The following is a 25701-nucleotide window of genomic DNA, read 5'->3' on the forward strand; positions in this document are numbered from 1 at the left end:
TTGAAATCGAAAATTGAAAAGACACAACTCAGAATTTGATTGAAACTAGGCATTGCAAGGACAATAGATGTGTTCAATCTTTCCTTAACTTTTTATGATTGTAACCCGTTCTTTGATCTACTTTGATTGTCATAATATTTGTTTTAAAGGATAAGCGCATGTATAATACAATAAATGGTAACACATATATCTTTCTCAAAACCGTGACCTACTGCCTAAATACGAAAGGTGCTTTTTCTTTAATGTTGTTCTCCTAATAACATACCCTCACCAGTCAATTCCAAAGAGGATTATGTGATATCCAAAACTTCATAATAAAGACAAGGCTGTCACCGATTTACACAACAGTAACCTCACGGGAAAACACCTTGATATTTTGTAGTACTAAACACATTTTTTTAAAGTATTTTTTTTTTACCATATCAGAATAAATGTTAATATTATTTTTTGATTTGTACTCATATTAGAGATCTACAACTATCTTTCTTCCCAGAATCACAGAAAAATAACAGGCTTTACATGATCACTCTACCACTGGTGACTTTCCTTCTGTTTCTTAAAAATGTTAAGTAAAACATACTTTCAATTTAAAAGGAAATCCATTGTGGGTGAAATCTATTCTGATTTTGGAAACTATTGAAATGTGAAGTGACTCTCTTCTTCTCTCTCTCTATTTCCTCCTCGCTCTTTATCTCACTCATCTTTTACTCTTACACTTTTCCTTTCTCTCACTTGCATCCTCTATACCTCTCTCTCTCTCCTGTGCTCTCTTTAAATCTGTCTTTAGAGCCCTCTCTCTCTCTATCTCTCCAACTCTATTTTTCTGTCTCTCTCTCTCCATCTCTCTCATGTGCTCTCTTTTTCTCTGTCTCTTGAGCTCTCTCTCTCCCACTCTCCTTTCAATTCTCTCTCTCGCTAGCTGTCTCTCCTTTGCTCCCTTCCCTCCCTCCCTCCCTTCCTCACTCTTTTATGTCAATATGTGAACTGATTCCTACTTTCAAGTCTTTCCTATTCGAGAACTATAACATGTTTGTCAATATTTTTTATATCTGGTATCTAGACCTCTTTTCCTCTTCATCCATTAAGCTGACAGGCTCCAGAAAAAATGTTTAATTGGCAAACAGAACAGCCAGCCCACAATTGGTCCTTGCCTGTGAATTCCTCTGCACAGTTTTCTCATTTTTCACACAAAAAGACATCAAGTTGACTGGGAACATGGCCTGTTCTTCTGTAACCATGGTGCCTGAAATATGCATCACAATATGCATCAATAACACTTGAAACATAAAGCCAGTGATTCACTAACCGCATAACCCTGAGCCGCCATTTGTAACTCTGTGGCATATATTTAATTAAACTTGCTCTGTAAACATCTAGCTGAGCACATTAACACTTGTTTTTCTTAGAAATCAGCGCTGGGCGTATGAACGGCTTTTACTGTTGGAGGACTGTATCATAATTGTCCTGAAGGCAGCATCATTCCAGGAAATGTTAAATTGCGGAAGCATTAAAACATTATGTACTAGCAGACTTACAGTGGTGACCTTTTTTGTCCGCTCTCTGAAAATAGAATGTCTTCTGTGTTCATAGTGGACAGTATTCTCAATTATGACATCAAAATGGAATTGACAGTGAACATTTCTCTAATGCTAAACATTCCAAAAAAGTGAATGGTAACAGAAATTACATCACAAACTAATTGAACCAATGCATCTATCTGTGGTTGTCATACAATGGCTGTGGCGGAAGAGAGACCCACTGCAAAAGAGGAGAGTTGACTGTGAAACAAATATTAACATTTCCGCATTTGTTAAATGTTTTGATTAAATACATCGAGATTTGTGGTGAAATCGGTATAGATATTTGTGACCTTCAATTCCGTTAGACAGCCATATTTGCAACAAAGATGGCACCGTTTTATCTTGAGTTATTTGTTAAAGATTGTGTAGACTCAAATTGTAACAGAATTGAGGCTCTGAAAGCAAGCTGGCACAGCAGTCACAGGTTCTAAACTCTCAGGAGTACTACAAGTGACTCACTAAATTTCTGAACCTGATGTCTCAAATTACGAGATACAATTATTCATATATTATGTTTGCCCACAACTGATACCAATGATGCCCCTTCTCAAACATCATCGGGATAGCAAAAGAGACAGCCCATCTCATTGATATCCTCCCCCCAAATCACCAAAGGAAGTGATATGTTGTCACCAATGCTAACTCGACAGATAAGGTTGGTATTTCTACTGGTCGAACCTAGGGCAAAATCGACTTTACGCTATGTCCACTTTAGTGGACCTTTGCCTCAAACTGAGGCTGAAATCATAAATTAAGCAGATTATCAATGACAGTGAAGCAGAATTTGACCCACAAGAATGACAGAGAAGAGTCATTTTGGAAATCATAAAAGTTTAATAACAAATTAGCAGCAAGTTACAATCTCAAATCAGTTAAGCATAAATCAGTTGTCACCTGAAAATAGTATGTATGAATATGATCTGGCCAATTTAAATCAGCAAATGTAAGTACAATTTATTAAAGACAACATATGAAAAATGAAAAAATATTCCATTCCAATAAATGCAAGCTACCTAATGCTAAACAAAAGTTGTGGGTAAATTGGAAAGTTTTGAAGCAGATGGTGTTAGTGAATATAGACTAAAAAGTAGAGCCAAATGAAGGTTCCAATAAACAAAATGAGAAATATACTTTCTCCAGATAGTAAATCTATGAGCGGAAATATAAAGATCGTTAAGTCTCAAGAGAGAGAAAATGACATCCACCTGCAAGGGTTGACTGGGGCAAATGATCTAATTAGCTAACTCAGTTCATGCAGTTAAAACATGAAATTGTCTCCAAGAGATACCTTTAACAGGTTCCCATCAAGTATGAAGAAACCAAAAATCAGATTTCTCACTGTACTTGTTGTCAGCCCCCTTCACAAGGATAATACAATCCCAGATTCTTCTAGCATTGTGTCCTTCACAATATCTTACAAAGGCGTATTCATCACTTCTGCCTCCCGCCCTGTGCAGGTGCTGAGACTCATCTTCCAATCAGTTCATTTCGATTATAAAACCTTCACACAGTAAGCTATGACACAATAAAACAAGAACAGTGTCTGTGGAGCCTGAAACAAAACGAAAATTATGGACAGAATGAAAAAATACAATGTTTACTTCAATAAGGAGTGAGGCGCCTAGGCCTACTCACGTCAAAAATAAGATGTACATAAACTATAATTAATCACAACATATATCAGTGTTATTGTGCATTTCACAGGGATTTCACGTAGTAACCTAGGTTAGCAATTGGGTCCACATCCACATGCATTTCCTTACAAAGGGACAACATCTGACAATGGTATTCAAAGACTCCACCACACCATTGAAAAGGGCAGAAATAAAATACACATTTTATATAGCTACACCATTAATGTAAAAAAAAATGTCTTTAATATCTTACCAGTAGCTGCTTTCAAATGACATGCCTGTTGAAGGCAAAATCACACATGTTCTATTTAAGTGTTAGTTTCCTATGCTGGGGATGTTAATATAGCTGTTCACTATACATTTTCAGTTATGTTATTAATTCTTAATGTCTGTTTGCATTTAGCAATAAAGCCATTAACAGCATTACTTGATTTAATTGTCAAATACTCGTACTCCATGCCTGTCTGCCTCATTTCTCTATTTCACAATTTCATTGGATTTACAATGCAAGTAACTTGCATCTCTTCATTCAGGGTAACCTAGCCAAATTCATAAATATAGGTTACTATGAATGAATCCTGCTTCCTTATCCTCAGTGTTTGACACTGTTAGTCATGACAACCTCCTATCCATTTTGAAGCACAGGATGGGCCTTTCTGGTGTGGTGCTGCAATGATTCTCGTCCTTCCTCCACCACAGTCCCCAAATAATTAAGACGAACCACTCTCTCTCCCAGCCATCACCAGTATCCATGGGGGTCCCCCAAGGTTCCGCCCTATCCCCCGTACTCTTCAATCTGTTCTTGGAACCCTTAGCTAATGCGCTAAATTCCGCGGACATTCTCTTCCATATGTATGTGGATGATATGCAACTCTATCTGTAAATCTCCTCACTCAACTCTACCCTAATAAATACTAAAAACTGGTTAACTGAGAACCACCTTTTGCTCAACACCTCCAAAACAGAATTCCTTCTCATTACTCCCCCAAATCACATCCCCAAAATAGAGCATTGGATGAACCACCTCACTGTCTTCAACTGCTCCCCCCTCATTGTTGACTCAGCCAAATCTCTCGGACTCACCCTAGACAAGCAGCTGAACATTAAAAATCATATCAGCAATGTGTGCAAGGGAGCTAATCACCTAATGAGGATACTCCGGAATCTAAAACTTTTCCTCCCACAAGCAGACTTCAAGCAAATGGTCCAAGCGCTTGTTTTGCCGAGGCTAGACTATGGCAGTGCTATGCTCTGTGGCCTCCCCAAATATACCTTGGCCCCACTAAGGGCTTCTCTGAATGCGGCGGCCAGATTGGTCACGGGTACCAAAAGAAACAAGCACATCTCCCTAGTCTTAAAATCCCTAAATTGGTTGCCCTATGAAGCAAGAATTCAGCTAAAGATTGCCTGTCTGTCTCCCAAAGCCCTCCATTTCAAAACCCCCAGTTATCTAGCGCAAAAGCTAGAATTATCCGGAGGGGGTAGACCTCTTAGGAGTGCTAACTCTCTCCTCCTGAAACCACAGATCTTTCGCAAAAAGAGAACGTGTCAACGAGCTTTCTCCGGCTCTGTGCCGAAGATCTGGAACTCTCTCCCACCGGAAATACGCAGAATCTCCTCCAAGGTTGCCTTCAAATTGGAAGTAAAAAGATTCCTCATGAACAAGTTCCTACATTAAAAGGGTTTCTGATCGTCTGCTCTAATGCTCTGGAGTTACACCCTAAGTCCTGCCTTTGGTATTATTCTGCTTTACTAGTCACTTGCTCCCCTCCCAGTTCTTTATGGTCCAATTATTATATTACCCTTTGTTGTCCCTTTTGTTCGTAACCTTTTGTTTGATATGCATATTTGATTTGTTTGGGTTGGTATTCCTTTTGTTGACTGTACTGCAACTATTACCTTCCTCTCCCTCAAATTGTAAAGCGCTCTGATATCCTTCGGGATCATGTTCACGCTATATAAAACTTTATAAATAAATAAATAGTATAACAAACACAAACTCTATTACACTCACCGCACATGCATATATAAAACCTCTTACTCCCTATTAACTTTACCCTTCCCTGAACCCTAAAACCACCTTACCACCTCCACCACTACCTTTCCCTTAACCATAAAAACTACTTACTACTCCAATATAATCCATACTTAATCCCTAAAAACATACCTTACACTACCCATCTCTCAAACCTAAAACCTTAACATACCTTAACCCTACCCATATATATAAATATATGGGTAGTGTTAAGGGATAGTTAAGTGTTTTAGTATTGTTTTAGTATTATTGTTTATGGATAATCATGCTTTATTAGTTGCTCGAAGTGCACACCAGTACAACATTTAGTAAAACTACTATATATTAGCAGAAAATATTCAGTTTGCCAAAGGAAGCTTAGGCAATCATCTGTTTCACTCTAAAGTCATGTTTCAATGTCGAGGGAAGGACAGGGATAATCACATTAATCCAAAATATATAGTCAAGCACTTATCTATGAGACATTAAATACCTTCTTTCCCACTTAGATTTCGTTCTCTGAAACAAGTGAATAATTAGGATTTACGCATGGAATGGAAAACATGCAGATCTAGCCTAAACTGTAGATGTATTTTAATTGAAAATGTCGGGCAGTACACATTCAATTTACAGAGTTATCTTAGAGTTCATTGAAAGTGAAAAAAGGTCAGTGTCTGGCTATTCATATTTTGGAGAGCCTGTAAATGAAAGCAGATAGTTTATTCCACATCTAGAAGCGTTACATTTTTAATTGATTTTGTATATTGTGTATAAAAGATGCACTCATAAAATATATTGTAATCCTTTCATTAGGTGAATATAATAATACAATTCCAAATCCATCTGCCAGCAGTTTGCAGCATGTACGTCAAACACGTCAAATTCCAGTTACCTGTTTAGATTGACTACTTACCATAAGCGCCTAAGCTTGTTTCCATACATTGATGGTTTATTCACACTTGCAATTGGGGGATGTCCCTTATTTACCCATCTTTTCTGAGCCACATGCCAGGCATGATTTTCAAAAAGAATACCAGCAATGCCCAGGAAATGAGATTATGGACTGACTTGGAAATGCTGCCATGACACACTGATGTGAATCCCTCTGCCAACTCCCACTTTTTTAAAGAGGGTTTAATATTAGTGTCTGTGTTTGACAATCTGGTGGAAGAGACAGTAGAAAATTCTGAAATGGACTGGCTACACTACTGAGATGTTTATCTATATTCAGACAAGGTAGTTAGCGTTCTCCTAAAGGTTTCAGTAGGATGTTTGTGTATCGAAAGAGTCTCATAGAGTTGGAACTACATATGATATATGACAATGTTAAAAGTAAGAGGGTACTATATGGGACATCTTTAGTGTTTGAATTGAGATAATCTACTAAACTTAAGCTAGGTCTCATTTTAAAAACTCCACAATTTACCACTAGTACCTTAGAAACAGTATATACATATAAAGAGGAATATTTCAATGCCCACAACTCTTTAATACCTTATTTCTGAGTAATATTGTCAGAGTTATTCCTATCTCTTTAAAAAAAATCCTTTTACAACTTGATTTAAATAACCAAGTAATAATAATGCTAGGTTCCTTGCTTCATGTACAGTGAGCTTTGGACCTAAGCTTGTGTGGTTCCCATATGATTGGGGATAATGACTCTGCGAAACCTAAAGTCTGGTAGCAAATTGTCTAAAATGGGAGTGCATTCACAATCTATTGTCAAATTCCAGCTTTCTAGTGCTCTTCTTGTTTATTGTGGAAGTTTTACTCCAGTTGAGGGCCAGGCTTGTAATTTGTTTCAAGAAAACTAGGTGATGTATGTTGAATCACAGAGACCATCATATAGAATATCATTCAAAAAGTGTTTGGCAAAACATTTGACTGATTTGTAGGTCAAAAGTTCCACATGGGAAACTTCCTGAATATTAGAATGCAGCAGGACTATTCTTCCAGTCAAGATGCAAATATGTCATACAGTTTCACAATTTTGCCCTGCTTGAAACCTTTTTTTCAGACAGTCAAGCCAGTCACTTTGAATTCTCATCATATACATCCTTTATCTTTATGGTGCGGGACAATTTCAATACAAAAGGTTACTAATGCTAAGCTAGAACATCTTCACTTGCTACTACATTCTTTTTGGCAGCAAGTGCTTGCCAGTTGTCCTTACTTGATCCTCCTGTTCCACCGTTAACTTTTGTCAACCCACTCCCTACATCTTTTGTAGTTTTTGCTACAAGTATAATAATGAATGTTCAGCAAAAGTAACACATTCATTCATTCACACTTTATTAGTTTTTTGCAAGGGAAACCATAAGAGTTAAGCAAACACATAAAAAAAACACCTTTGGTAAGCAGAATGACAGTACAGTGTAACCATCATGGGCCTGTAAATACAAAGTTAAAATGCAAGTACTACGTCCAGACAAAGAGGTCCAAAGTATGAAAAGACATCATCAAGGCACCATAAAATACAAATTTGTTAGCAAGGACTATATCAATGGCAATAATACCGTCCATCATGACTCCGTAATTAATCACAACTGGACCTAAGCCTAATAGTAGCCTTAAAAAAATGAATAACGTACAATACTGAATGGTTTGAAAGTAGTTGTAAAAAAATAAAAGCGGGTCTCACCTGTCTAAAACTTGCTTTTTTAAGAAAAGGGATGATAAAAGACTTTCTGGGTACCTCGTAAAATTTACAGGACATTAAAAAGTGTATCATATCCTGTAGTGACTTTCAGTCGCAGCCACAGGGTGGGAGACACTGCCCTCTATATGCACCACAAGGAAGGGGTAGAAGATCATGAAAGAGATCCAATCAAAATCTCGCTAGTCAAAAATTGTCATGGGTACTTTTAAACCATAAAAGATAGGGTTCAGTTGATGATGCAGTTTTAAGTAAGCGATACCTACGCACAATCGACTTCCTCAGCTCCACTTCTTCTCTGGCCCACATACGCTTTTTGAAAAGTTCTCTTTCACCCATGTCATATCCCTACTACAGATATACTCCAGGTTCACAAATTGATCTAGCGTTCCCAGACTGGTAAAGTATTCTCTAACATACTAGAGCCAGCAAATACGGTTAAGGTGGTCAAGAGAAAGACAGTCCCTTAAAAATTCCTTGCTTAGGGCATTTTTCTTCTTATTCCAGATTTTCATCCACAAAGATAAAGGAGGAAAAGCCAGCACACCTGAGAGGAAGGACATCCCTAATTCTACAAAAGATGCAATGCATCCTGCTCAGTATAGCCCCAGATCATGCTCTCGTAGATGACCTCCGAAATAGATTGAGCTTTATAGAGCTGCAGGAGTGCCCCAATTGGTCCACTTCCCAGTCTGGAAGCAAAGTTAAAAACAGTGGCAATCACCCTTTCTATCGGCTTGCCAAGGGGAGACAATTCAGGGCCTCATCGAACACTACCCACAGGTAGTAAAAGATATCAGTCTTGGGCATCAGCATAGCCCCTATCGTAAATGTATAGGACTTAGCTGGACGAAGACCCACCTGCATTACGAACGATTTGCTGTGATTGACCAACAACTCCATGTCCTCCATAAATTGTACAAAGGAGTTCAACAAACGTTGTAGACCCCTTGCTGTCCTCACCATGAGGACAGCATCCTCAACATACAGGAGAACTGGCAAAAAGAGAAGGGGCCAAGATGCACCCTTGACACACCCTTCTCAAGATAGAAAAGTTGCGGGTCACTTGAGATCGTTAGAGTGGCGAACTACAGCTTTAGTGTCTCTGTGGAGATCCCTTAGAAACAGGAAAATGTCTTTGTCAATACCAATGGAATGCATCATCTGCCAGAGCTTGGATCAGTTTTTTAAAAATCTTTTTAAACATATTTTTTTGTCGTTTGTATTCATTCTTATACATGTGCATTCATCAGTACAACATACTTCTTTATATATGTGTGCTTGTTGTAGTTTGCACCCGTTCTGTCTGCATATCATTACTAAGGATTCAGCAATTTTTAGCACAAAATGCTACGAGCATTCTCAATCCAGATGAGTATCCCCATATCCCCCCTAGCTTCCCCAACTATCCCCCATCCCTCCTGCGCTACTGTCAACTAGGATATTGCTCTCCCATCCTCTGAGTTTTGCTATGAGCAGATAGCTGGATTATCAGTGGTGTTGTGTGATTGTCCAACCCCTCATGTGCATCTTAGTCTTTAGGCACTTCCCTCTCTAGGTGCTCTTTCCAGTCTCTTGCCCTGGTCCCGATTCCCAGGGCTCCCGTGTCTGGATGGTCTCATGGGGGTATTGGGTTCAGATCCTTGGTCAGTGTTTTTCAAGTCCCCTACCAGCGCCTCCCAAGCTTGTGCCCTCTCAATTCTACCTATGCCCTTTCTCGTGTTCCTGAGCAGTATTCTGCCCTCGCAGCTTGCCCATTTCTCCAGCTCGCGTTTCCATCTAAGAATTCTGGGGCCAGTTGGAGTTTCCACTTGCTGGTTATTTCCCACTGTACCAATATAAAGTCTAGGTCTTGAAATGTTGCCCTTATCTTAGTCTTAGCTGAGTGAGGAAACACATGAAGTAATACATGTTAAGGCATGCATGGCACTATCCGCCCGTAAATCTTACCGTTTCCCCTGTCACTTCCTGCCAATAGTTCACTAACAGGGGGCAGCTCCACATAATGTGTATGTAGTTAGCTCCCTTTTCTCCACAGCACGGGCATTCCGTGTACTCTCTATGGAAGAACCGATTGATTCTATCCGGTGTGATGTATGCCCGATGTAGTGTATAGAAGCTGATCAGACTGAATCTTGCATTGCGAGCGACTTTAGTGGCCCTTTGTAGTATGTTTTCCCAATCTTTGTCCTCTAAAGGTCTGCCTAAGTCAACCTCTCATTTGGTCCGTAATCCATCCAGTGACTGTGTGGAGTCTCGTCTGATTGCCCTGTATAAGCATGTGACAGCTTTTAATATGCCCCCTGCCAGGCTTATGTATTCAGAGGTAGAGTGAGTCAGTGGTTAGGTCATCCCTATCCCTCACTGCAGCTCTCCCATTTCTTCAGGGGATGGAGTGTCTACCGTCAAACAGCCGAGATTTCTGCCAGTTCACGTGGAGTCCTGATAGTGCGGCAAACACTCCCATTATGTTCTTAGCCCCCTCAAGTCTTGGTCTGTGTCTTTTAGAAAAAGCAGGAGGTCATTAGCATACAGCACTATATGATGTGTTTGTCCACCCAGCTGCATCCCCTCGTATGCGTTCCCGGCCCTCGCCCAGTATGCCAGTGGCTCTACAGCCAGGGCGAATAAAAGGGGGGCTAGGGAGCACCCTTGATGCGTGCTCCGCTCCACCCGGTACTGCGCTGAGATCATGTGGCCTGTGCAGACCCTAGCTACCGGGCCCTCGTAGAGCACTCACCCACCTGATGAATCCCTGCCCAATCCCCTTTCTTGCCAGCACAGCGTACAGAAGCTCCCCCTCTAGGCTGTTGAATGATTTCTCCATGTCAATAGTGAAGACAGCTCAATTCTAGAATGGCAAGCAGGTGTCTTATATTGAGAGTCATGTTCCTGCTTGGTATGAAACCTGCCTGATCCTGATGGACCAGAGAGGTCATGTGTGGTAGTAGCCTAGTTGCCAACAATTTGTTGAGGATTTTGAAATCTAGATTTAACATGGACAGTGGTCTGTATGCTGTGCACTCTAGAGGGGGCTTATCCGGCTTGAGTAGCAGGATCACCACCGCTTCCTGAGTAGTCTGTGGTAGTAATCCTCGTTCCCTAGCCTCTGCATAAAATTCTACCAACCTGGGGGCTAACTCTTCTAGGTAGGTAGCATAAAATTCCTGAGGAAGTCCATCTGTCCCGGGGTCTTACCTTACCTCGTGCTAGCACCTTTATGGCCACCCTAACTTTATGTTCAGAGATTTCTGCCCATAGCTGTTCTACATCTTCCTCTGAGAGCACGTGCTAAGGGAGCCCCATCAGGTACTCAGCTATCACTCCCGTCCCCCTGGGTCCAGAGCTCCTGTAAAGGCACTCATAATAGTCACGTAATCAATTATTTATTTCTTCCTGTCTATGTAATGGTCTCCCCGCCTGGTCTGCAATTTCTAGTATGTTGTTTCCCCGGCGGGTCGGGATGGCGAGCCATGCCAAGAGTCAACCTGCTATATCTCTCTCTCTGCATGGGTCCTATTGGTGTAGGCCCTAAAGTCAAAACACAGCAGTTGCTCCTCCTGCACAGTTACCTCTTCTTTAGTGTCTAAGAGTTCTTGTTGTAACTCAGGGAGTTCGGGCCACCTCAACTCTACTTCTCTAAGTGCTCAGTCCGCCCTCTCCACATCCGTGACCAATGTCCTCCATACCCCTATGAATGCTGCCATACACTGTCCTCTAATGACGGCCTTAAAGGCCTCCCACTCCGTTCCCCTGGAATCAGTGGAAAGAGCATTATCAGCAAAATAAGTTATGATGTGACCACTAATCTCCTGCGAAAACACCTGGTCCTCTAATGCCTCCGGCGTTAGGCACCAGGTAGGAATAGGCTTTGGTTGTGTGCCCCACTGTAATCTGACCAGTAGCGGGTTGTGATCTGAGACAGTTCTAGTAATATATTTTGCCCCTTGCAGCAGTGCATGTATGTCAGGTGAGCATAGGAAGGTATCTTGTCTGATGTGAAGGTCATGGACATGTGAGAGGTGAGAGTACTCTCTAACAAGTGGGTGTGTGCATCGCCATGTGTCTATTACACCCCATTGGGTCTGCCATTCCCTAAAAGTTCTGGCTATGTTATGAATTGGGGATTCTCGGAGCGGGGGGTGCGACCTGTCTAGATACAATGGAAGTCGCTGCCCATGATGACCGAGCCAGTCGAGTAGGGCACCAAGGCTCCAGACAGCCACTCCAGGAAACCAGCCTGGTTGACATTCGGACCATATACGTTAATTAACATGACGTCTTGTCCATCCAGTCGCCCTAATACTACCACTTCACGGCCCTCCTGGTCTACTTTGTGGTCAACGTGCAGGAAGGGGACCCCCACCCGTACCCAGATTAGCACCCCGTTCCAAACACCAAATACGATATATAATATGCTTGCCCTCTCCATCTGCGTTGCAGTACAGTACTCTCGGAGGCCAGTGTGTGGGTCTCTTGGAGCATGGCTAAATGCACTCTTCGCCGATTCAAGTGTGAGAATATTTTATATCTCTTGTGCATGGCATGCATACCCCTGACATTCCAGGATATTATGCTATATTTTGACCTTTCATCTTTATTAGTTATTGTTCCCCCCGCCCCTTCTCTCCATGGACCTGGTCGCCAATGAGCATCCCAGAGTCCTGCAGTGTTTGCTGCCCTCCCTCATGCTTTTCTATCATTGACAGCAGCGCCCCCATTTTCCAACATAAGACTGTTTTAACATCCCAACTCCCCCTCCCCAGTACAAGTGAGAAAATCTCCCTCAGCTATACAACGCACTCATGTGCCAGTGCAACCATTGTCCAAAGTTTGGGTAGTGGCTAGGCCAGTGTTTGCTTGGAGAAGATTCTCGTCCCCCTGCCGGGTTCCCCTCCGCCCAGTGCACATTACATTTCCCAAGTGTCTCCCCTGTCGAGGGCCCCCTCCACCTCATAATGCCACAGTTTCAGTATGCAATAGGCCCCCCTCCTTCAATATTCCATTGCGACTTGCGTGCCCTTGTAGTCTTCAAACGATATCATCTGACAACCTAGGAGTCAAATTGGGGAGTGTCTGGCTGGACTCCCCCCAGTGTGTGAGTCCGATTCCCTCGGGTCCTCCCCAGACAAAGAGGAGGTGTCCCGTGTCGCTTGTGTGCTGAGTGAAACCACTGCCGCTACCGCTCTCTCTCTGGCCAATGGTGTCTCCTCTGTTGTGGGTAAGCTCTTGGAATTCCCTCCATTGTCCGCAGGTCATGCAGGGGTGCCCCCGAGCTGTTCCCATCTCGCCTCTTTCCTCTCTTCTGGTGTGTGCTCGTCGAGCCAGTCCCACCCGTCTTGTGGGGTAGCAAAGATTTTGGTTTTCCCCTCCGCGACCAATCGAAGCTTGACCAGGAACACCATGGAGTACTGTATTCCCATCTGCCAGAGTTTCCATGTTACTGCAGTGTAAGATGCTCTCTGCTTCTGCACGTGCCTGGAGAAGTCTGGGGAAATTCTCACTGTGCTGTTGGCAATTTGGATAGGGCCCTTAACCCAAGCGCGGCTCAGCACATGGTCTCTGTCCTTGTAAAATAGGAGCAGGGCCACTACTGGTCTTGGGGGTCATCCAGGCGGACTCATAGTGCTCGTTCCAGGGCAAAGTAGGTGGAAAGCTTCCGCCACCTCAAAGAGCTTGGATCTAATAACGCAATCAAACGCAGAAGACAGATCCATAAAAGCTAAGTAGATGGTGTCAGTACAGGCAACGGTACACTTATTCACACCATACATAAATTAAGACACCAGTCCTCCTTTGGGAAAACAGTGCAAAAACCATATTGGACCTCTGCCAGGATGTTGTTATTATCTGCCCAATTCACAAGCCTATCTAATACCATATGGCCCACCACCTTTGCCACAGAATCCAAAAGGGAGATGGGCCCCTTAGCAGTGAGTGCTGTCCTGATCTCCCTTTTTGAAAACAGGGAAAATGGTCGGTAGAGCCCAGGTGTCCAGACGGCCAGTCTTGACTGCAGCGTTAATAACAGAGGTGAGTACAGGTACCCAGATGTTCAGATTTGAAATATAGAGGTCTGGAGGAATCCCATCTGGGCCAGGGTCCTTGTGTTTACTTCCTGTGCTGTGAATATGACCTCGAATTTACCCACAACAGTTTCCTGGGCTTGCCTCAAGATAAAATCAGGCTGAAACATGCTCTCAAAGTGGCTTACCTAATCATCCTCAGTGATATGGGTGTCCAGTAAATTAGCACTATCTCCTGCCAAGAAGTGGCTATGGATAATGCTCCAAACCTTGGAGCTGTTATTCAGGGTGCTGGTCTCTAACAACTCAGACCAGGCCTCCTCTTTCAGAGCGAACTTGTGCTTTGCCAGTGTGGCCAGTGTGGCCTTGTATTGTCTGCGATATCTCTTGAAGGCCGTGAGGTCTCTTGGTGTAGCACTCAAAACCTCCTTCAGTCTCCTGGAGGCGCTGGAGCACTCGGAGTCAAATCATCTCAGGCATATATGAGGTGAAAGCCTACCCGGGGGAAGCAATACTTTAGTTATATCTCCAGACATGCTTCCAAAAGCCTCCACGATGTCTAGTGGTTGTGCTGCACTGTCTAGACAGGTTATAAACTGCCTATACACTGAGTAAACAGAGACTCATCGAACTGGTCCAAAATAATCTGATCCCACTTGAGTCTTCTCCCCCTTCTACAGCTATCATGGTACCCATTGCGCCATCATTGATTAGCTTTACTACCAGGGGCCATCCGGTCGAAACGCACACTGGGTTATGATCAGTTTACTCACGCTCCTTAATCTTGAAATCCGAAACATAGGAGAAAAAAGATATAGATACAAAAATATCAATAAAGGACTCACACCCTCTCCCAGTCAAGGTGGGGCCGGCATCTTTCTTGTCCGGGGGCAACTTATCCATAAAGGACAATTGGTCAAACTAATTCAGAATAGCATTAAATATGGAGCCCTGATGGGTATGTTCCCTGTGCAGTCCATTATGGCGTGCACATCCCGTATCTGTAACCCCCCAAGCCTAGGGTCCCTGCATATATGAACATTAAAATCTCCTGCAATGAGGACATTAGAGTAGTTCTGCTTACTCCGGGTCATATTTCTCAAACAGGAGCCCAACTGTATAATATTGCATACTAACACATTCATTTCTGTTACAAACATTTACAGATTAGCAAGTCAAGGTGCCAGGAACTTCATGAACCTCAAAATCCATGCAAAGTTTTAGAACCTTTAAGTAAAATAGCAAAGAAAAATACTTCAAGCAGTAGAAATTTGTCACCAAAATGTATTTGAAAAAACTCTCTTGGAAAATATGTTTTGGCAATGGTGCAGTTTGGAGACTTGGCAACCTAATGAACTGTGTGATGTGAAGTTTACCAGCTTCACTCAAAAGTGTGTGAGAAGTTTAAAAGTTAATTTATGCCTCCCTTTGAAGCAGTGATTTTCTTCATTTTTGTTGTATCTTTCTTATTATATTTTTCTTGTTGAATTAAACTTGGTATGGAAATGTGTTTTCTTAATTTTTATATCTACATTAGCATTTGGTTCATTTATTGCACACAACAGCTCACAGATCTTTGTGAGAATTACTTGACTGCTGCATTTAAACCATATGTGAGCCAAGGTTATGAAACGTATTTGCTTCCATGGTATACTCTGTTTATTTGTAAGCTATGGGAGCTTAACCCCTTCAGCGCGGCGCGGATTACCGCGCCGTGCTGAAGTTTCCGTGCGCGGGCGGGGCCATGACAGAGCGGTTCCGTCATGCGCACAGCGCAACCGACGCGCATGATGGAACCGCTCCGTCACTAGCATCGAAGGGGTTAACCAGAGCTCAAATAAAGAGTATGTGCACCCTTTAACAGATACTTTTATAAATGTTTCTACAGTGAGGACATAGGGTTGAATAGAACTTTACTTTGTTTGTCATTTTTAGATGTACTGGTATCTTGCATTAATGTAACACTCTAGGTATTCTTAGATTTGAGACCTCTTTGTAAATCACTAATTTGACATTTTTAATATTGTAGATGTAGAGTGTTTCAAATTCATGCCAAATATGTAGTGACTCGTTAAAAACAGATTAAATGGTCTATGGGCAATACTGAGTTACTTGGGTATGATTTAGTCTTGGGAAACGAAAAGGAAACCAGAAAAGCGATGAAGTAAGCACATGAGCTTTTTGTTTCAGAGACACATGGACAAGGGATAGATCATTGAGAACCCAGAACATGAGGATGGCCATAAAGTTGTTGTTGGATGTGTTTAAGAACTGAATACCATTAAGCAAACACAAGGTGCCTAGGACCCCCCAAAAAGTTATCTAACGAATAAGGATGAACCTTCCATTTTTAGATTTAAACTATGTAGGTATCACCCATTCTCTTGAACCCTAAACACTGTTATGATTTAGGATACAGAAGTTGCCATCAATATCTTTATTTCTATTAATATAATATCAAACTACTGATAACAAGGTACCCATTGCATCTCCTTAGTTACTCTGCCTCCCAAATGGAGATGGCAGTGTTGACGGCATTAGAAAAGAATTATACCTTTCATCTTCTTGGATGCAACTATAATATATAACACTTAGGATGCAGAACTGCAATTATAAACATTTACATATTGGGTATGATCTCATACTTCCTTCATTAACCTTAGCTAAGAAGAATGAAATGTTGTAAGGAAATATGAGTTTGTTGTTCATTTTCAAGATGATTTATATAAAACAACAGATGCCCTGTTTTGCAGTAAACTAATTAAAAATGTTATTACATGTTTCTGCGCTTTGCCATCTTTACAATGTTTAAGAAAATTAAATGGCATAGAAGAAGTACTTTTTGGTTGTGAAATCTCAAAGTTTAGCAGACGACTTTAAAGGAATCAATTAAATTAATTTAGCAGAAAAATACATGCTTTCATATAGTTAGACATAGTGGGCCTGATTCACAAAGCGATTTATGACTTGTAAAGTTATGAGGGCAGAGTCTCTGCACTCGTGATGGAGTCCCCACACTCGGGGTAGAATCTCCATACTCAGTGCAGAACCTGCGCTCTATAGTGGTCATTGTGGAGGTTCCGCCCCGAGTGCGGAGACTCCGCAATTGTAACTTTACGAGTTGTAAGTTCTTTTGTGAATCGGGCCCAGTCTGCGACATAATAATGTTCAGGGCTAAACACTGGGAACCAAAAGCAGCCTTGGCACATTTTTCATTCCACCTCATCCTGTTCAGAGAAAGAGAGTGAGCCAACCACTGCAAAGGAGACATGAGAAGTTCTCCCATCAAGCCATTTGTGATAGAAAATAGTGAAAAATGTGTGTTTTAAAATAACTTTTGCAGCATATGCTGGCTAAACAGTCCTAACTTGTACTGCCTGCTACACTATGTCATCACATTGCCCTAAGAGCCATGGAACAAAACTGAGCAGGGAAGAGAGACAGCTGCTTAATGCAGACACCACTGATGTCCATGCTTCCCTGGTGGAAATCCTAGTTGTAAATAGAGTCCATGCTGGGCATATGGGTTTTTTGAGAATTTGACCATAAGCACCTTGCATTAAAACAATGGAATTTCTTCCAGTTAACAGAAGGCCATGATGACACCAGTGTACTAATTGCTTGCTATCAGGGCCGGCTGTGTAACCAAAAGCAGCCCAGCAAAAATGCTCAAAATAGCCTAGCTGTCTTCATCTATTCAGGCAATCTCTCTCTTTTTATTCTTCCATTTTGTCAATCCCTTATCTTCTCTCTCTTTTCTCCCTCTGATCACTCTGTTTCTACCTCCCCCGCCCTCCCTCTTTTTCTTTGCCTCTTGAAGCCTCCAGTGGCAGAAGCACGAGGAGCAGCCCTGTACTTTCAAAACCAGCCTCTAAGGGCTCCAGCCCACTGGGGAAATGCCTGGTGTAATAGAAGGCCTGTCCAGCTCTGCTCACTACTTCTCATATCTCAGAGGTTGCAAGGTTTAAATCTGCAGATGGCAGTAAGTGTTAAGCTACAAAATGAATCTCAATAGTTACCTGATGCGGCTTAACATTCCACAGGAGGGACAGAGGCAGGGACAGACTGGGAACCCAAACCGGCCCTGGCAAAGTGCTCGGCTGGCCCCACTGGGGGATGGGGGGGTTGGAGGTGCGGCCGAGCTGTTTGCCAGGCCTGGTTTCGGCCGATTTTGTTACAGGGCTGATATTGCTATGCTGCAAAAACGTCCCTGTAACAAAAACGGCCCCCAGGTGCCCAAAGCCGGCACTCCCCCCCCCCCCCCTAGCGGCCCACCGGGGAAATGCATGTATTTACACCGGGGCTGAAACTTAACTCTGCAGCTGAACACATATGGCCCCATTGTCTATACATGAAAATTATACTTCTCTACTTCTACCACCATCCATTAATTATTCATTGATTGATGCACGGCTATGATGACGTTGAATGATTAATTTTTTTACATATCGTTGGTAGCTACTAGTAACATTGACAGCATTTCTCCTTCCCAAACCTTATGTACCTGTTACCCGATGGTAATTAACTCTACCTTGAAACTGGCCTAACTTTTAGAAAATAAAATTGCATCTTTTAGAAAAGCAATGTATGACTTCTCACATTGCTTAACTTAAAAAATAGATGAATAAATATGCGCTTGTACCCTACATTGTTTATAGTCGGCCTCCACCCACTTTTAATACACGCATGGCCTACGTTCACCAACTGTGGGTGGCTCTTCTGCACTTCCCTCTAATGTCTTGTGATGCTCTCTTGCACTCCCCTCTCAATCCTGTCCTGCTCTGCACTGCCTCCTGTCAGTTGTTGAGTCTTGCTGCCACATACTTCTCCTACTGTCTGATTGTGCCCCTGTAGCTCAAGTTCAATGTGTCCCCGTTCATCTGTATGCTATGTGTTTCTGTTTGCAAGCACCATATAAAAATAAAACCAATAATCACTTTCAATTCATGATTTTAGATTATTTGTCATTTTACTGGAAATTTTAAATTTCTTTATTTAAATAACCATAATCAGCCCTAGCCAAACGATTCCTGTGTTCTGCCGTTCTGATCACAACAGTCATTCCAGGTCTTTTCAGCTTTCACAGTAATTGAGGCAACTTCGTCGAGTTAAGAGTAATACAGTGGGTCTCCCTCCAGATTTTGAGGAGGGCTTTCCTGATGATTACATGCTGAACATGTTTACTGTTCGTGCACCAATGAGCTCCGTTGCTTATTTCAAGTTACCAACATTTCCTTGATAAAGCAGCTTCACTTTTTAAAAACTTTTGCAAAAGGTTTTGAAAATCAGATTACATAAAATAATTATTAAAGGGTATAGGTTTTGGATTTGTTAGTATACCAATATCTATTGTGAAAAACGATTATCATGATAATAAATACATTTAATAGTATTTCTTTTTTCTCATGCAATGTATGTGTTTCTACAATATATTGTGCGCATGTGTTTTCTTTTGTGTTTGTAAAATAGTGTTGTTACTTCCCTTAGGTTTGTTTAAATTGTGGGTCAGTCCCATTTCATGGGTATTATTATTCCTTCGCTGTAATTATGAGAAGATGATAGCATGCCACATATTCTAACTTTTTGAAACAGTGGAGAAAAAGGGTCCTATTTCACGCCTATAGAATTTTCTGAGGGCGGGAAAGATGCTGGAGAAAGCCTCCGTGGATATCTACTGGGCATATAACACAAATTAATGATGCACACATAGTAAAGTGAAAGACAGAATAAATGTATATTGTCAATGGTAAAGACACTGCATGGCTGCAAGGCATATATAACGATGCAACTATATGTGCTGGCAACACCAGAGGGATGAGATCATGAGAACACAATAAGAATTTTGTCAAAAGCTCCTACTTAATTGAACCTGTCTTCATCTACCGACAAGATGAAAGTCATCTGCTAGAATGGTTCATCTATTGGGTCCCTAGGATGAACTGTCCCTCTTTGAGGATATAGTTACTACACAGATATCCATAGTACTGGTTGACTGATTTCAAACTTCCGATCTCACATGTGTATATCAACCCCTATTACCCAGGCTCATTCTCCCACTTCTATTCTCCAAAGGTGAGATACGTTGATTGAATGAGTCCATTCATCATTTTGACAAACATGTGCCAACAACACTTCCAACTCAGCCATATCTATTTGATACATATTACACTACAATGTCATGGCCACCAGCTAGTGTAGTGTACCATGCTTTGGTTTAATATAATTCACTAACGGTCTTCCACACCTGCATAAAAAGCAAATAGGAAAATTAATGTTTTCACACACTCACAAATAACTTAGATTCATTGAGTTAAATTTTAACATCATTGTCAGTGGCTATTAGACTAAATATGCCTTCCATAAATTAATGTTACTACATACATCCGGAGGATCTATTAAAACAGTGCTATGCAAAACTGACCTACATGTATAGCCAAAATCCCTGGGTTTGAGACTGGAGTGAGTAAACAATATTGGTCATTTTCTGATCATTTTGATTTTCTTTGATGTCACAGTGTTATTCAGTTACTTATGAACACATTAGGTAAATCTGAATGTTAGTTTATATTCCCTGCAGTACTGATGCACTTTAAGTTTGCATATATTTATGTAACCAAACTTTTACTTTGATCACCTTAGAGCATCATGTGTATAGAAATTTCTATCAGTAGCTAAGGTAAAATGATATTTAAAAAAGTGTGTGAAAAATTGTATGCAATTACTATTCTTGTACTTAACATTCCCAAAACGCTGTGTTCTCAACTACCAATTTTGTGGTGTCTAGTTAGTGCTGTGAAATGTAGGTAATGAGTGTTCTAATGGCTTTGTCTGAGATTGCACCTCAGAGAATGAAAGTGAGCTACAAAATGCTATGGTAGTACCGTAAGAAAACAGAAATTGAAATGATCATATGGGTAAACAAATAAAGTTTGGATCACTTTATGACTGGAAAACCTTGTGATGTTGTTTGTATTGTAACATTTTGCTGGCCATTTAACTCATAGCATCGTATTTACTCTTCTTTCTCCATTGACAGCTCCGCCCACAGTGAGAATTGTCCATTCAGGATTGGCTTGTAATATAGAGGAGGAGCGTTACTCAGAAAGAGTCTACACCATCCGTGAAGGAGAAACACTAGAGTTGACCTGTCTGGTTACTGGCCACCCGCGGCCACAGGTGAGTCGGAAGCCTGTGGCCTTAATTTTATCTAAAAGTTGAGATGCTCAAGTGTATAGCAATGAACCAAGAAGCATAGTCCAAAGTCTTTTAAGGCAAGCTAACTTCAAAAGTGCCGTTATTTTTAAAGTTTCCTTAAGCATATGTGGTCAGGTTGTGCTATGAAGTGCGGTTGAATTCTTTCTAAAGTCTGAGGCACAGACAGCTCTGTGATTTGTCTCTCAGACCTTGGCACCTGTGATCATTTGGGTGAATTCAGGGTGACATGGCTGAGCATGGGTCTTGGGCAAGGGGTGAAGTACTGGGTATTTTAGACCCAGCGGTGCAGGGGCACACACCCTATGACTTCTGGGTTCACCCTGTTCCGGACCTACAGAAACACAGAGTCTTCTGGGTGAAGTCAAAGATTCGTTTATTGGCTGCAGACCAATGACAGGTATCCTAGAAGTACAACAGCGTGTATGTTCTCAGGAGACTGCTGAAAATCATAGGAACGGACTTCTCCTTAAGTACAAAATACCATGCTCCAGGCACACATTCCTTGGTTTACGATATGGCCATTATAAGTATACATTACAAACGAAAAAGCAGAGTCATGATGACCATCCCACATTCCAGTTCGGCCAGCCCACAATGATTTACACAGTAAGGTTCAGATCCCATGTTTGATGTAAATAGACCCCCCAATAAACATGAGCATCTCCTGTTTTGGGAAACAAGTCATAAAGCAGGAACAAGCAGGTGTGGAAGAGATTAGCCGGGGGATTGTGTAGAATGAAAGGGTTTTATGACGGGTCAAACCCTGATGCTAATCACAGGTGGACGGAGGAAGGGGAGCTCGTGAGACCGGTTTGACCCAGGGCAGCAGAGCCAGCTGCCCAGGTCACAGAGAAGTCAGAGGGAAAGCCCATGTACTGTGAGGCCCGTATTTACTCCATTATAGCCTATGTGAGGGCAATGACAAGATGGCCACTGCTTCCAAAATGGAACCCGCGTAGTGAAGCTGAATAACGTGTACACAGTGCATTCATAGCTAGAACGGTATATAAAGCACTCGTACATGCCGCATTTACCATTTGCGGTTCGCTAATACCAAGATAGACAGGGGTAGGGCCCTGTCCCCTACGCGGTCCCGAATATTAAAGTACGACAGACCCTCCTTTTGCCCTTACATAGGCAATTACTATATTCATCTTAATCCGAGTCTAGGTCAATGTCCGCAAAGTCATGGAGATGTTGCTGTAGCATCATCCTATTACTTAGCTCGTCCCTCGATACAGGTTTCCTTACACATAAGGTAGCACAGAGGCCACATATCGCAGGAGCACACTGTATGCACAGACAGAACAGGAAAAGAATGGCTAAGATCATTCCAATGATCATCAGAACTTTCCAACCCCAGGCAGATATCAATTCCCAGAACCACCCCACCAGTGACCAATCTCCCTTATCAACGTGTATGGCTTCAGATATTTTATGGAGTTTGGAGATGGCTTGATACACTGTTGGAGCATTATCTGGTATGAAAATGCAGCAACTGGATTGGATGACCTTGCATACCCCACCGCGGTCTGCAAGAATAACGTCTAGAACCATGCGGTTCTGCAGAGTCATAAGGCGATCCGCTTGGAGCTCAGCTGTCAGATTACTAAGGGCACCAGCCGTTACATTGACAGTGGATTCAACTACACGAGTCAGCTGTCTCAGGTTCCTACTATTGACCATAGGTCCCCAAAACGGCAGGAAACCCAAGAAGAAGTCTCCTGCTTCCTGACCGGCAGTGTCCTCCTTACTAATCACACCTCTCACAACTCTGGTCTTGTGATAGTCAGAGGCAGCAGTAAATGTCGGCGGTAGCAAGTTCGCAATATAACATGTGCCCGAGAAATCAGGGGGCAGCCATGTATATGCTCGGTCATGACAGATAAAATATGTGCCCTTAGCAGCCAAAAACGCAGGGGAAAACTGTGACGGGAAGGTGTACGTTTCGGTACAGTCACTTCTTCCCAGTTGAGCTCTAGGATTCTGACCATTACCCTGTAAGCAGAACCGACCCATGTGGGGTACGACCCAGATTGGAGACGAGATTTTGCGCTGTCTTTCACCCAAACTAATACTATACCCCGTCGCGTTCCATCCTACATAAGGTCTCAACTCTTCTTTGGGAATAGATGAGTATGCATCGATATCCCTACTCATATCGGCAACTCCTTTCATCAAAGCCTTATTATTGGTGATAGGTCTGATGGAACGCGGTTGGCGAGGGGGGTATGTATCTAGAGCATAGAGGAACATGGTTTGGAATGCCCATGACGATCCATTGTAACTGTACGGCAGCACCAGGTAGGGAATACCCTTGTTAATGGTATGGGGCATTAACCCACACACCCAGCAATTGGTCGTATTCATTACTAGTTGGTGCTGGTGCAAGAGCTGGATAAACGAGTTATTTACGAACTCTGATCGTCTGGTCTGTTCGTGCTCAGGCAAAGGGAGAAAAGAGTGAGAGGAGGCAGTAGAAAGAGATATAGGCTGTTGAGTGGGTTCAATGGGCTTTTGAGCGGAGAAAAACACAAATCCTACAATAAACATTATTATGCTACACAGTGTGAAAAGGCACAAAAAGACAAAACATTTACTTTTCACAATTCTGCACATCCTTGCGTAAAAGTTCATTTCCTCAATCGGTCTCTCCATCTTAAAAAACTCCATCCTCTACTCGGGCCGCTCGCGGTGGATGAGTTTCTTCTGCTAAAGAGTACGCCTGTCAGTCCAGGGAAACGCCCTAGACCAACCAGAACCGTCGACCTAGCGTCTTCGGCCTGTACCCCAAAGTCTTGGCACCGCGACCCTGCGGCAGAACCCGGATGGTGGTTCGAAAAACAAAAATCAAGAAAGTCCTTCAGATGGGAGAGCAAAAATGTCAAAAGGGGAAATAATGAGGAAATCTTTATTTGTCCATGGGCCTAGGTCTCAAATTATAGCGGAGACGGCCAGGTGCTGTTTGGTCTTGAAACAAAAGTTCAGGCTCAGTGGTGTCCAGTCGATTTGATGGTGGCACAGCTTCCTGCAGAATATTGTCACTCTCTTGGTCTGAAACTGCGCCTCTTAAGCGTGCGTCACTGAATGGTACAAAGCGAGGTACAATGTCTGTCTCTGAGTCGGCGATACCCTCCTTGACCCACTGGTCATATGGCAGAGGCAAAGGGACTATTTTGCAATGAGTACCATGGATCCAGTGCTTCTTCCCTTTCACTCGCACTGCTGATCTTGTCGAAAGAAGAACGAGATGAGGGCCGATCCAGCGAGGCTCGTCGTTGCTCTTGCGCTGGAAATTCCGGACCAGGACCCACGAGCCAGGGTTGATAGGGTGTCCAGGAGGTTCAGAGGCTTGGGGAAGAGTATCATGTACCTGTTGGTGCAAAACACGCAGTTTAACAGTCAAATCATACAGGTAGTCGAGCAGTACTGGATGCTCTATTTCACTAAATTTCGCCGGTCTTGGCACGCCCCATACATTAGCCGGGCGGCCAAAGACGACCTCATAGGGACTAAGTCCCACTCGTGAGTGTATGGTCATTCTGGTGGACAGGAGTGCTAGAGGTAGAGCGTCAGGCCATTTAAGACCAGTGCTCCCCTGGATTTTGGCCAGCTTGAGCTTTAAGGCTCCATTGTAGCGTTCTACTAATCCAGCTGATTGGGGGTGATTTGCAGCATGGAACTTCTGCTTTATCCCTAGCCCTTCACATACATTCTTCATCACTTTACCCACAAACTCACTTCCATTATCACACCACACCATTCTTGGCATCCCAAACCTAGGGAAGAATTCCTTCACAAGGGCTTTGGCTGTGGATAGGGCAGTGTTATCTTTTAGAGGATAAGCCTCAATCCATTTTGAGAAAGCACAAACAACCACCAATACATATTTCAGGTTGTTGCATCTTTCCATGTGAATAAAGTCCAGCTGCAAAACTTCAAATGGACATGATGGGGGTGCAAAGTGACCAGCCGGAGTTGGGGTTCCCCTACCAGGGTTGTACTTCAAGCATACTATGCAATTCTTGACCACATTCTCTGCACACTTGGGAATCCCAGCATTCTGCCATACTGGAGCCAACAACTTGCATATACCTTTCGTACTGATGTGTGCCATTCCATGTGCCATAGTAACCACTGGAAGCACATATGCATCAGGCAATAACCATCGCTTATGTTCTGTCAGATCAATCCAACAACCATTCTCATCCAACTTACCCATACTTTCTCTCCACTTGCTTAACTCTTCTTCTGTGGCTTCAGCTTGAAGCGACTTCACACTCTCTATTGTGTTTTCACACATTCCCACATCATTAACCCATCTTGCGGGGCCTGCAACATACATTCTAGTCTTCACATTCTGTGCTGTTTCTCTCGCGGTCTCATCAGCAAACGCATTCCCACGTCCAACATCATCTGTGACTTTCCTGTGCGCACTGCATTTCATGATCGCAACTTGCAACGGTAGGGTCAGTGACTCAAGGAGATCATTCACCAGCTTGCCATTCTGAATTTTAGTTCCATGCGACGTTAGGAACCCACGCTCCTTCCACAGTCGCCCAAAATTATGAGCCAC

At 42.5% G+C, this 25701-nt stretch overlaps 1 protein-coding gene across 5 annotated transcripts in view; it reads left to right on the forward strand.

Annotated features, from left to right (window-relative positions):
* Window positions 1-25701, forward strand: part of MDGA2 (MAM domain containing glycosylphosphatidylinositol anchor 2) — a 1462473-nt gene that overhangs the window by 395713 nt on the left and 1041059 nt on the right. For all 5 annotated transcript variants that reach the window (XM_085627023.1, XM_085627026.1, XM_085627025.1 and 2 more), the window contains exon 2: window positions 20947-21086. In XM_085627023.1, the coding sequence (XP_085483149.1) occupies window positions 20947-21086 (140 nt within the window). The remainder of the gene's footprint in view (window positions 1-20946; window positions 21087-25701) is intronic.

This window comes from Triturus cristatus, chromosome 9 (genome assembly GCF_964204655.1).
Source record: "Triturus cristatus chromosome 9, aTriCri1.1, whole genome shotgun sequence".
NCBI lineage: Eukaryota > Metazoa > Chordata > Amphibia > Caudata > Salamandridae > Triturus > Triturus cristatus.